General features: G+C 34.4%; 1 protein-coding gene across 4 annotated transcripts; it reads left to right on the top strand.

Annotated features, from left to right (window-relative positions):
- Window positions 1-5282: 5282 nt before the first annotated feature.
- LOC103955050 (heterogeneous nuclear ribonucleoprotein 1) lies at window positions 5283-10729 on the top strand. 4 transcript variants are annotated; one of them, XM_048578211.1, is made up of 6 exons: window positions 5283-5777; window positions 5935-6018; window positions 6355-6582; window positions 6942-8154; window positions 9293-9394; window positions 10138-10729. In XM_048578211.1, exons 3-5 carry the CDS (start codon window positions 6361-6363, stop codon window positions 9334-9336), a joined length of 1479 nt encoding a protein of 492 aa, XP_048434168.1. In that variant the 5' UTR covers window positions 5283-5777; window positions 5935-6018; window positions 6355-6360; the 3' UTR covers window positions 9337-9394; window positions 10138-10729. The 4 variants fall into 4 exon arrangements, with proteins under 4 accessions (XP_048434168.1, XP_048434167.1, XP_048434170.1 ...); XM_048578210.1 differs by having other exon boundaries at window positions 5898-6018; XM_048578212.1 differs by lacking the exon at window positions 5283-5777 and adding an exon at window positions 5816-5834.
- Window positions 10730-12729: the final 2000 nt, after the last annotated feature.

The following is a 12729-nucleotide window of genomic DNA, read 5'->3' as shown; positions in this document are numbered from 1 at the left end:
CTGCTTTGTAGTATTTAAATTACTAGTATGGTGATTTGGTGAATGTAAAGTCATTGTGTTCCAACACATAACCTTGCATGCCTGCCGCATTTTATATCATTTGAAAATTAGGGAACGCTTTCTTGCTTCCTACTTATTCTGAATGACAGCTTTGATCTTATTGGTAGTATAGTGATTTCATAAATCTAACTTTTTGATCGGTTTTCATGTTTATTCATACTTTTCTTTTTCAATTAACCTCTTCATTTTACATGTCTCAGTTCTTTTAGCTATAATTTAACTTTCAATGCATAAATAGCATGTGACATTTTAGTATAACTATACTAATTTAGTGATGTTTAATATTAAATTAATTTAAATTATAAGAAGAGACTTTCAAATTCAGGTGCACAAAGAAAATACTAACACATTCGTTCTAACCATTATAATTACGCATGTCAATAACTAGGTTTATTTAAAGTATTGTTTATTGTGTTTAGGGTTAGCTTTTTTGTTTAGTCATTGGGTTTCATACATACATTGTTAATATGTAAACAAGCAAGAATATGATTGGGTGATTAGAAAGAAGGTAACAATAGGAAGGCATCGATTCCTCCTTTGAACTACAAAAACTATATGGTAAATAATAATATTATATGTTTCATGTGATTTGCATGATGCCTACTCTTTCCATGATCAGCACATGCACAAACTAATAATAGTGAACGATGTCGTGTTTGTGGAGAAGAAAGATTTTCCATTAAGAAGATCATAAAAACGGTTCTAGTTACAACGTTTGTACGGTAAACTCGATGTCATGTTAGTGGAGAAGAAAAAATTTCATCCTTACTGAAAATGAAGTAGTATCCCCTGATATGAGATGACCAGACGCCTAAAAACAAAAGGAGTCGCGTGGATATATAAGCCTGTATAATGTATAAATTTGGAAGAGACAAGGGTAGTATGGTCAAGTTCTGAAGAAAAAAAATACTCGTTTTCTGATGACTATGAAATTGTTCGTCATCGGTTTCACGTTAAAAGTTGGGTTTCTATTACTTGAACTCCTTTCATTCCACCTTGCTACTCTATTTTAGTGTGGAGGTTTCTTTTCAATAAGCTTCCAATGGAGGATCAACTTCAGCGAATGGGCATTCTTATGGTTCCAAATCTGCCAATTATGTTGCAATAATTCTAAATCTATTGAGCACTTATTTTTTAAGTTGTTTGCACAATGTGCTTGGTTTTGTCTTGCTACTAAATTTGGCACTATTCTTCAGCTTCCAGACTCCTCAGATTTATGACTTGCATTTGGAAGATGCATAATAAACTGAAGTTTGAACCTCTTTCCTTTTCACGCCTTTGTCGTTCTTCTTTGACTTGGATTAAGCATGTTGGAGTTTTCACTCCTGGCCATGTATGTGGTATTTTGGGTAAGCAACTTTTAGTTTCTGTTGAAATCTTGGTTGAGTCTTGTAATCTCCTTTTATAATTCATGCTCTTTGGCATCCTCCATTTCCTTAGGTCAAATTGAATATGGATAACTTTGCTAAAGGTAATTGGGTCTCGCCGCTTCTGGTGGGATTTTCCGAGATTATGCGGGTTATTTTTTTGGTGGTTTCTCTTAAAGCTTGGTACTTCTTTCTATGCGAAATTTCAACCCAGAGCTTAGGACATCATACTTCTTTCTATGTGGAATTTCATGTTGTCATCATTGTTGCGGAGTTGGCCCATGTGTGAGATTTGCAAAATTTATGGCTTGAAAGTGACTCTCCAAATGTGATATCTTGCTTTGCTTTTCGTTATTTTTCTCCTCCTTGGTCGCTTCAACTCGTTGAAAAAATTGTATTTGTCGATTGTAACACATGATTTTTCATTGTTCTCATATATTTTGAGAAGGGAATGCACTTGCTGACAAATTAGCCAATTTAGGGATTTTCTCGTCTTCACTTGTTTGGCATGTTGCTTCTCCTATAGAGATTCATCCTTTTTTGCATTTAGAATTCTTAGGCATATTGACCTACATGTTTATCTCCCCTTCTTGATGTGTAATTTTCTTTTTCACCTAATCCTTTGGATTTTTTTTTTTTTTTTTGATTTGTAGCTTGTCTTGCAGGTTCTTACCTTTCATATTTTATTTTGGAAGGGGCTTAGTCATATGTCCCTCCTTTTTTCTTGTTTTATCTTTTTCAAGAATGGTACGATTTATGTCCTCCCCCGTTTCTTTCCTTTATTTTGTTTTTTCTTGTTTTATGAGAGGTAAGATTTATGTCCTCTTTTTCTAGTACCATCGAGAAACAGGGTCAAGTACTGAAAAATGTGAGAAAAGTGAACAAATTTACATGTGAAAAATGCATGACTGGAGGGTTGAGGTTCAACGTACGCCAGCTACGAGCTAGCTAGCTATATGTGGAGAGAACGGAAAGACCAAAGTCCCTTTCGTGGGGAGCAGGAAGAAATTAGATATGCTAATTGCTAACCATATATTCCAATGTATCATCCAGAAGTTTACCAAATTCAATGACTTTCCATGAGCCAATACTTTATACATGCGCATGCATGCATGGACAAGTAAGTTCGCAGGGTTTATGGTAGGTCTGGTCTACTGCAAGCCGGCATATCCACAGCTTACTTAGCAGCCATGCTCAATACTAGGTATGTATTTGTTAAGAGAGCTTATTTATTTTACAGAATTATTATTCGCATTCCAAAATATTATTTTTGTTTTAACTTAATACGTAAGAGAGAGCTTTTGCTTAATTAAAAGTCAAATTATAATAAAAAAAGGATTAACTAGGAGGACTCGGCATTGCTGCCATGTCATGTAGTTGATGCCTGCAAAACCATGTTAAAAAAAGGCTCAACTCGCAACAACAATAACATGGATATATGGCTGCTGCTAAATATGTGCTCATATGAACGACTAGGTTTATAAAGTTGCGAACTATTATTGTTATGTTTTGATTCATATGTTCAACCATATATTTAAACATTTGTCACTTAGTACTGCTATCTTCTTCACTTATAAGTTTGAAGTTTTAAATTCGAATTTTGTGAATAATGAATTTGATATCAATTTATTTCTTCATTCTTAGTGTGCGTATATCTTTGTATTAAAAATTATATACTTAAAACAATCATCATCAATTGGTCATATATAATTTATGGGGATATATATATTTAATACATTTATCATCTGACTGTTTAGGTAGTGATTGTATTGTAGCCAAATCTTATATTAATTTTTGACTTTGTAATTTTTTTTGGCAAAATGTTTGACTTGTATTTATGTTAGCAGACCATTTTTCTTTTCAAAACTCATTAGTTAAATACATTTATATTAGATTGCTTTGGTAGAAAATTTCTCTCTTCAAATATATTGGTGTAAGAAATACATGGGTGGTTTGTTTCTTCTGCGTCAACTTGTTTCAAATAATATTTGGGTTTTCCTAGTTTCCCTTATAGAAATCTTATATAAAAAGTTAGAAAATTTAGCGGAAAGTGACTTTGAACATCTAAGTACTCGTAATATAAACTTGACCATTATTTTATTACTCGTAAACAAATAAGCAAAGTTGTTGACATGGCTACAAACTAAGTTACATCTTGACTGACTTGTTATTATAAATAAATATAAGTACTCCTATACATAGTAAACTAAATCTTACTCTTAACAGACAAGTTTCGAACAATAAAAAAAACTTAAAATACTATTATTTTCCCAACATAGGTTTGGAATTTTCAATCAAAGTTCAAACTCTCAAGTATGCATTCTTATGACCATAAGCTCTGTTTTGCCATACCATTTGACCCGATGGTTAAAAGTACGCTAATGCCTCATGTGGTACCACGATTGCATAAGAGAAAAATTAATCTGTCATTACATGTGTGATAAAAAAATTATAAAAGGTTATATATGAAGTAGAAGGATTTGTATTTACCACCCCTCATTTGCTTGCACCACCTTTCTAATATATTTTTTGAATTCAGCACAATACACACATGATACATGTATTTAGTAAAATCAACATCTCAACTGTCATATGGTGAAAATAAACACAAGTATTTTTCTAGCAACAGTGTAGTATTGATAAATTCTTTATCTTTTTACTATATATTGGATGAAATCAAACCCTTAGCCCAATTTCTTCATCCACCCTTAGTGAATAGTGTTTAGACGAGTGACTTACCACATTTCCTTTTGAAAAGATACAAGATGCCATTCATTGAATAAAGGGCAGATATTCGTGCATGAAAAATTCAACCCCGAAAGAATTTGCAAACTAGATCCAAAAAATACAACAATAAAGCATGACTAATTGCAAAGTAATAAATAGACTTCAAACACTTTGTTGAAAGCTTAGGTCTTAGAAAAATCAATGGAATTGATAAATCTCAAATTAGGCGAATATTATGTGGGAACGAACTCTCAAATTGTATCGAAATAAGAAAAATGATGCCCATAGGCCTTAAAGCATCTCTAAAAGAGATGTCAAATTTTAAGAATAAATTTTAACTTTGACAATGTATGTGACACTTTGCTTTTCACCTGATATGTCAAATTAAATTATTATTTTACTACATGATATTATTATAATAAATATTTTAAAATAAAAAAATAAATAAAATGCATTTAATACTTAATTAGAAAAGATTTGAAGTTGCTGCCAATTGGCAACAAGAGTGATGGCTGCCAATTATGTCATATTACATAAGATTTGACTTTTCGATTGGAAAATATTGTCCCCGTCTTTTTTTACTGTTCTGTTATTGATGATTTGAACATTTTCACATATCTTTTGGAGATGCTCATGTTGCATCACTCAACCACCGCCATGACCTCATATAACACCAAATGAAGTAGATCCAAGAAAACAAAAGGTCATTCGAGTTAGAACGTTAGAACTCAACGATATTTCTAAAAGATAAGATGTCTACTATACGTTGTTATTTTTTCTTTTATGATGATAAAAAAAAGTAAGATAAGTGATAATAATAAATACACTCAATTTTTTTCTCTCATGGGACACATGATACATGCAAATCTACAAACTTTATATATAAAAAATAATAATAATAATTAAAAAAAAAGCCTTAAATTTACCAAAAGAAGAGGGTAGTAGAGTGCACAAATTACAAAACAAAATGAAGAGCAAAGGAGATCAAGCAAAAGTCATCAAAATCAACGGCTAGTATAGCATTGGGCCCACTTCGACGTGGTATGGCGCAACATAGGTAATGTGTAAAACCATACAATGGAGGCGTTTCCCCAGTAAGTATATAAGGAATGAACGGGAGGGACAAGCCACAGACTGATCTTCTTCCCATTGTTAGATCAGACATTTACAAAATCTCCACGATTTTACTTCTCATTAAATTTTGTTTTTTTGGGCAAATTTCTCACTACCCATTTCTCAAAATTTCAAATTTTGCAGTCAGAAATTCAGAAAAAAAAGAAGAAGTTAAAAAATAGAAAAAGAAGGTGAAAATCTTCATCTTCCCAATTTTACAGACTATATATTCCTCACCAGACCCTCCAAACACCTTATCTTTCTCTCTCTACAGCCTCTGTTTCTCTCTCTAGAAATATACATTTTTTTAATCTCTCACCCATCTGTTTGGTAACTGGATTTGTATTTGTATTTGGTAATCAAACACCACCATTGAAAGAACAAATACAAAGGTTGGAGGGGGCATATATAGAGAGGAGGTTGAACATGCCCTCTGTTCTTATTCCTAGAGTGCCTCCTCTCAGATCTTAGTTTTCTTCAAGGTTTGGCATCTGGGTTTTTGTTTAATCGGTGGGTATGATGAAAATCTGATTTGGGTTTTTTATTTTTGATCTTTTTCTGAATTGGGTATGTGGATTTGGATCCAGCTGAATTTTTCTGATTGATATTTTCTTTTGGGTTTTCTTCTAGATGTGCTAAATTGCGGTTCAGTATTTGATCGGTGCAGGATCGGCTGTTTCTGAATTGAATCCGGGATTACTTGTTTTCGAATCGGATTACAATCTGCTCGTTTGAAATATTTCATAGCAAGGTACCGGTCTTTCTACTTTGGATTGTTGTTTATATTAATCCGCATTTGATTTTGATTAAGTGGGTGTTTATTGTGGATAAAGGAGAGATTTTTATTTGAGCTGCTGGTGTTGCTTTGAGATTGGATTGGATAATTGTTTGCATCTCATTGTGCTGGAATACCTTCAGCTTCTGTTTCTGATATAGAATTCTATTGGATCATCTGTTAAATGCTCCTTCATTTCCAATTGTGTCTGAGATTGCGATAAAGTTCGTTTTCTTTTGAGGTGGATTAAGTGTGATTTGCGTTTGTGGATTTTCTCAAAGCTTCAATTGATGTAATACTTTTGGCTTGTAGGAAAAAATGCAATCCGATAGTGGTAAGTTATTTATTGGCGGCATATCTTGGGATACAAACGAAGAGCGTCTGAAAGAGTATTTCAGTAGTTTTGGGGAGGTGGTAGAAGCAGTGATCATGAAAGATCGGACCACAGGCCGTGCTCGTGGTTTCGGTTTTGTAGTTTTTTCTGACCCAGCAGTTGCGGACAGCGTCATAATGGAGAAGCACAACATTGATGGAAGGATGGTAAGCAAACTACTTCCGTTTGTTTGAAACAAGTGACTGTCAGTTACATTCTTATGTTCACAGTGTATCGTCATGTATCATTATGCCTTTTGTTTTGAATCACTCAAAATGTAAAGGAAAATTCATTTTCTTATAGGAGTTATGGGTCTGAAATTGTAATTGCAGGAATTCGTTTTTACTGTGGTTCTGTGTACAACTAAATTTCAAATTCAGCAAGAGTAAATCATGCTTCTCATTCTTTTATCTTTCCTTCTATCAGTTTTATTAACGCATTGCTGTATTATTCTAAGCTGATCAATTAATTTGTAGTGCTTGTATCATTTGATCTTCATTTTTAGCTTTGTGTTCTCTATTATCAGGTTGAGGCTAAAAAGGCTGTTCCTAGGGATGACCAAAACATATTGGGTAGAAGTAGTGGCAGCATCCATGGTTCTCCAGGTCCTGGCCGCACAAGAAAGATATTCGTTGGAGGTTTAGCGTCCACTGTCACAGAGAGTGACTTCAAGAAGTATTTTGAGCAGTTTGGGACAATCACAGATGTTGTAGTGATGTATGATCACAGCACCCAGAGACCAAGAGGCTTTGGATTCATCACTTATGATTCAGAAGAGGCAGTGGACAAGGTTTTGCTTAAGACATTTCATGAACTGAACGGGAAGATGGTTGAAGTCAAGCGTGCAGTTCCCAAAGAGTTATCACCTGGCTCCAGTCGTAGCCCTATTGGTGGATACAACTATGGTCTGAGTAGGGTCAATAGCTTGCTTAATGGCTACACTCAGGGGTATATTCCAAATACAGGTGGAGGCTATGGACTTGGTAGATTCAGTCCAGTTGCTGGTGGTCGTAGTGGATTTCCTCCATTTGGTTCTGGTTATGGAATTGGTATGAATTATGAGCCAGGCTTGAGCCCAGGTTTTGGAGGAAATGCAAATTATAATAATAATAATAATAATAATATGAACTATGGACAGGGTGGATTGAGTCCTTATTATATCAATAATTCAAATAGGTTTAGCAATCCCATTGGGTATGATGGCGGTAATGGAGGAAACACATCTTCGTTTTTCAGCTCAGTGTCTCGGAACCTGTGGGGGAATGGGGGTGGTGGACCTGATGGTCTTAACTCCACAAATTCTAATGCTTACATTGGATCAGGAAGTGGGACCATTGGAGGAAGTACATTTGGAAATACTGGGGCTAATTGGCCATCTTCAGCAATGTCAGCTCAAGGCGGAGGAAATAATGTTTCTAATAATAGCAGTAATCTTGGTTATGGAGTTGGGGATAACAGTTACGGTCTGGGAACTGGAGGTTATGGAAGAAACAGTGGTGCAAGTGTGCCCCCTACATCTTCATTTGCTGCATCAAATGGTGGTTTCGATGGGTCCTTGGCTGACTTTTACAGCAGTAATTCAATTTATGGAGACCCTACTTGGAGATCATCAAATTCCGAGCGAGATGGGTCTGTCCCTTTCGGTTATGGGCTTGGCAGCACAGCTTCTGATGTTTCAGCTAAGAGTTCTCCAGGTTATGTGGGTGGTTATAGTGTTAATAAGAGACAGTCAAACACAGGTTAGCGCCACTGAATTAATATGTTAAGCAACTTCTTTTTTTTTTTAATCTATTTTTTGATATGTTTCTTAGTTTTATTTTATTTTTTTGTAAGATAGGGAACTTAATTGTAATTAATTTGAAATTGACTACTTAGGATTTGATCCTAAATTTGTAGGTTTTCTGCGTTATGGTCTATGTTAGGCTTATTAGCTGAAAAAATATGAATAGGCAAAGCTCTTGTTAAGCTAATGGTTGCACTGCAAAATCTTATTGAATTTTGTGACTGGTCTAGTTTTGTGACTGGTCTAGTTAGTACAAGTGAAACTTGATATTGCTTATCTGATTGTTATACTCATCCCAGTTCATCAAGCTGAACTTATGAAGTCCTTTATCCTGTTCGTTACATTGAGCGCAATGCCTTTTGTCCTTTAGTGGCTGTTCACATGATACCACATTGCTAGGTTGTGATTCTTACACTAAGTAGTAAGTGTCTAGATGGTCCTTTGCTTCATATTAGTCCCCTTGCTTATTTTCCACGCAATTCTTCATTTATATCCTTGATAGTTGATACTGGCTGATAAGTTTGTTACCACAGAGATGGCAGCTTTGACTTTCCTATATTATATCATCTATAAAGACTCTTTTGGAGCCAGTTACGACAGAGTGTAGTGCTTTGGAGTCCTAGGCTTATTCAATTTATGCGAGTTTAGTTAAGGAATAGAAAAATTGGGACTTTGAGATAAAAGGAAAAGGCTTTGAATGTTGGAGCACTGGCGTAATAATTTAAGTTAGCTTTTGTTTGGTGTTGGTAGAAGTTGTAGCTGGACAATGAGCTTCTTGGCCACTTAACTAGATACGACCGTCAACCTCATGGTAATTAGGGGGACAATTGTCCCAGATGGGTATTGACTTTGCAGGATTGAGGAGTCAATCAGCTATATTTTATTTCATGTTATAGTGTTGGTAGGGCATTTCATCGATTTCTCTTCCTGCTTATGTGATTCTAATGAAACTTCTACTTTTTTGTTTCTGATAAGAAGATTAGGCAGCTTTCATCAATTTCTCATCTGTTCTTGAAGGAATGGCACTATGACTTTTCCGAGGGGATGGAGCTCTCATTTCCTTGGATTGTGTTTGTTCATGTTTTGTTTGACAGATTTTAGTGTTGCTTCTTGTTTATTGGCCGATCTGGATTTTTGAGTGAGCTTTCTCATTAATATGTTGGCGCGCGTGTTCTGGGGTCATAGAAAAGTAAAGTGTATGAATTCTTTTAGTTCTGCTAGACCATAGATCTCTCTATCACATTCCCTTGATGATTGAAATATCACGTTGATTCTTTAATTCTCTCAGCTAGTATATCTTTACACTTAACTAGTGAAATTGGGTTTTCATAATTTCATCTTGAAGGCAGTTCATTCGTAAGTATATTACTTAACGATTCTTTGAGTTTTATCTCTGTGTACTGTTTTCTGTCTCATGGATGCATTAGGATAGCTAACAAAGATACTTAACAACTAACAGATACATAGAGGGATAGAGAATTTAGTCAATAATTGGAATCTCATTTCGCAATCCACGTAGTGTCTTCAAATTTGAGTCAAGATTTGTTATACTTTCCTGCCATCATTGAACAATCGCAGTTTAGATTATAATGGTGGCATATTGCTTGTTTATCGGAACTTGTTAGCATAAGCTCTCAGTTGGCATCTCATTACTTTACTTTTACCCATGAGTTGGCTAATGGCTACTCAACTCACACCTTTGTAATCAGTGTCTGAGTAGGAAGTGGTTTGCATGAATTTGATCTTAAATTAAAGTTGTTGGTTGATTCTACATCGTATGCCTTGATTCTAAATTGTATTCTCTGGTGGATGATATTTCGTATAAAATGAAATCTATTTTGCATATATGTATATATATAACTGAGAACGTATTGCTTCGTTTGATTAATCTCTGATATTATGATACTTAAAAGCTCCTCTCCATCTGGCTTTTTTTCAGGAATTGCTGCCTAGGATCATCGTTCGTTGCTGATATCACGACATTGTAGGTGAAGATAATCTGGTGAAGCAGGTGAATTGTGAATTTTGCACACCGCCCTCGTTTATACATCTCAGTAAAAATTGGTTAGTAAGAAGAGCTAACTGGAGTGCTTGTTTGCAGAAGTAAAAGTAGAGAGATAGGGGTTAAGATGGATTTTGTGTTAATGCTTTGAGTTTGAGTTACCGATTTTAGGTTTTTTTGTTTTGGTCTTTGAGTGAGATGTAAAATCAGATTGCGGGATGTAGTCAGAAGTGTATCATGCATCTCCGGTGAGGCGGCGATACCCGAAAGGCGAAAAGAAAAAAAAAAAAAAACGAAAAATGATAGACTGATATATATATATATATTCTTCTTCTTCCCTAGAGTTTTTATCTGTAACATCTCTGGCAATTGGTTATGGTCAGGGAATGCTTTTTTTATATTCTTTTATTTTCCATTTTTCTGTTATTTTCTTTTTGTACCTGAAATTAATGTCGATTTATTAGTGTGAAACGTTTAAGGGTGACCCAGCTAGGGGACCCCATTAATAAGTAATCGCATATTCTGATTCTTTCTTTGTCTTTGATGACTTCGTATGCAAGCAATTTTTAAGATTATTTTGTTTTAGTGTGGTTATGTTTAATGTTTTAGGTTTCTGTTGACAATTTGATCAAATTGTCATTTTCTAGCTTTGTTGGGTGGAACAATGCTACATTGCATTCTAAGGTTATGAAATAGTATCCATTTACAACTCACGCTTGACTATGTGATTGTTTAATTGATGACGTGGTAAATGTGGAATTCGTTCTTGGGCGGATGTAGAAGTCGCATTTGCACATTGAGATGAAATTGTATGATGTGGGACGTAATTAGCTCTAACAACACTCTTTTTACCTCACACATCCACTGTTAATTTTTGCCCTTTGATTTTTTCAATCCGTTTGCCGATGGTCGGAATATGTGAAGGGGTAAAAAAGATGTGTGTGAACTGCATCACTCTAATTTATATCCATTTGGTGCAAATGTGGCCTCTATGTCAGTCTAAAATCATCAATCACGTCTTCAATTATTATAGTACTAGACGACCAAACAACTAAATGGCATGAATCAATACAATCTCATAATCTCAAGGTGCAATGGGAGAAAATTAAAACTTTGTAACCACTTTTTAAAAGACATTGGGAAGGAAGGACGTTTTATGGGTGAAAGCCATATCGTTTGTGATTTACAGATCTTTCATTTGGAAATCGCTAAACTTAGAAGGGATAAATTGGGGTTAGCCCAAATAATAGTGCTTGGCTGTAAGCAGTGTTCTAAAAGGTCTTGTCTAGGCCCGCCTAGGCGCTAGGAGGCCTAGCCATTGTTACATTAATCTTTAGGTGTTTAATAAATAAGAAAAGATGCATATACTCGCCTAAGCGTCTGCTTAGCTCATTTTTTTGCATTTATATTTTCAATAGATTTGTTAGATACTTTGATGAAACATTCATTATATGTTTTTTCCCAATGTTTTTAACATGTTCTACTTTATACTTTATATATCATTCTAATTTGTAATTTATGTTTCTCAATACAATTATGTATTTTTTAAATATAAGTAACACTTATTTATATGATATATAATAAGTTTAAATAAAACAAAAAAAGGGCCTAGAGGCCCCCGCCCCCTAAGCACTAGACTCATATTCACCGCCCGACTACCACTTAGCAATTTTTAGAACATGAGAAATGATATTCATACCATATTTTTGTACCACATTTCATACCACCTTAGGTGGCATTTGATTTGGACAGCCACATCATTTTAATTAATCAGATTTTTAAATTTAATTCATTATTTAATAAACTAATAATTAAGAAAAACTAATTAATTAAATGATGATTGTGGTATACAAAGAATCTTTCTCTTTCATTTCCTTGAGTTTTGCAAATTTTTCAAATGATGTGGCTGTCTACATCAGATGTCACCTAAAATGGTATGAAAATGTGGTATAAGAAGTCATTTCTTTTAATTGCAAATAGCAATGCCTGGATGTAAAATGTAGCTCATTAAAAACGTAAAAAGAAAATTTTTCATACTATTAAATCGAGACATTACGGTAGCGTGTACTGAATCTATCTAAATTACTTTACATAACATTATATTATTGAATTAAGACACTACGATACCATATAACATGTATTGAATTCATCTAAGTTGCCCTCTCCTCTGCACCGAGAGAAGCTTGTGATGGTGGTTCCTGATCAGGCAAAGAGTGCGACATGCATTATAAAAGAAAGGCACTATTTAAGTTTGAAAATCTTTGAAAGTAATAAAAAAGGAGAGAGAAAATCCTGAATGATAGAGGACCCCTAAAAGAGAGACCAACATTCCTTTCACACTCGTTTGCTTCCCTCTGCTTTTTTTCTCACTCTTCCGAGTTCTGATTCCGGCTAAATTCTCTTTGTGAGGATACCAAAAATTTGTAAATCGTGTTCATTTATTATACTTTGTACGATTAGAAATTAGTTTAAATACTTTTATTCAAAAATAAACATAAACAGTATTTGATAAAAACTGATCACACGATA

Source organism: the organism of the source record quoted next, unplaced genomic scaffold (genome assembly GCF_019419815.1).
Source record: "Pyrus x bretschneideri cultivar Hongxiangsu unplaced genomic scaffold, Pyrus_bretschneideri_v1 Contig12, whole genome shotgun sequence".
NCBI classification, from domain to species: domain Eukaryota; kingdom Viridiplantae; phylum Streptophyta; class Magnoliopsida; order Rosales; family Rosaceae; genus Pyrus; species Pyrus x bretschneideri.
Note: the sequence above shows the minus strand (reverse complement) of the source record. Positions and strands in the feature narration are given on the sequence as shown.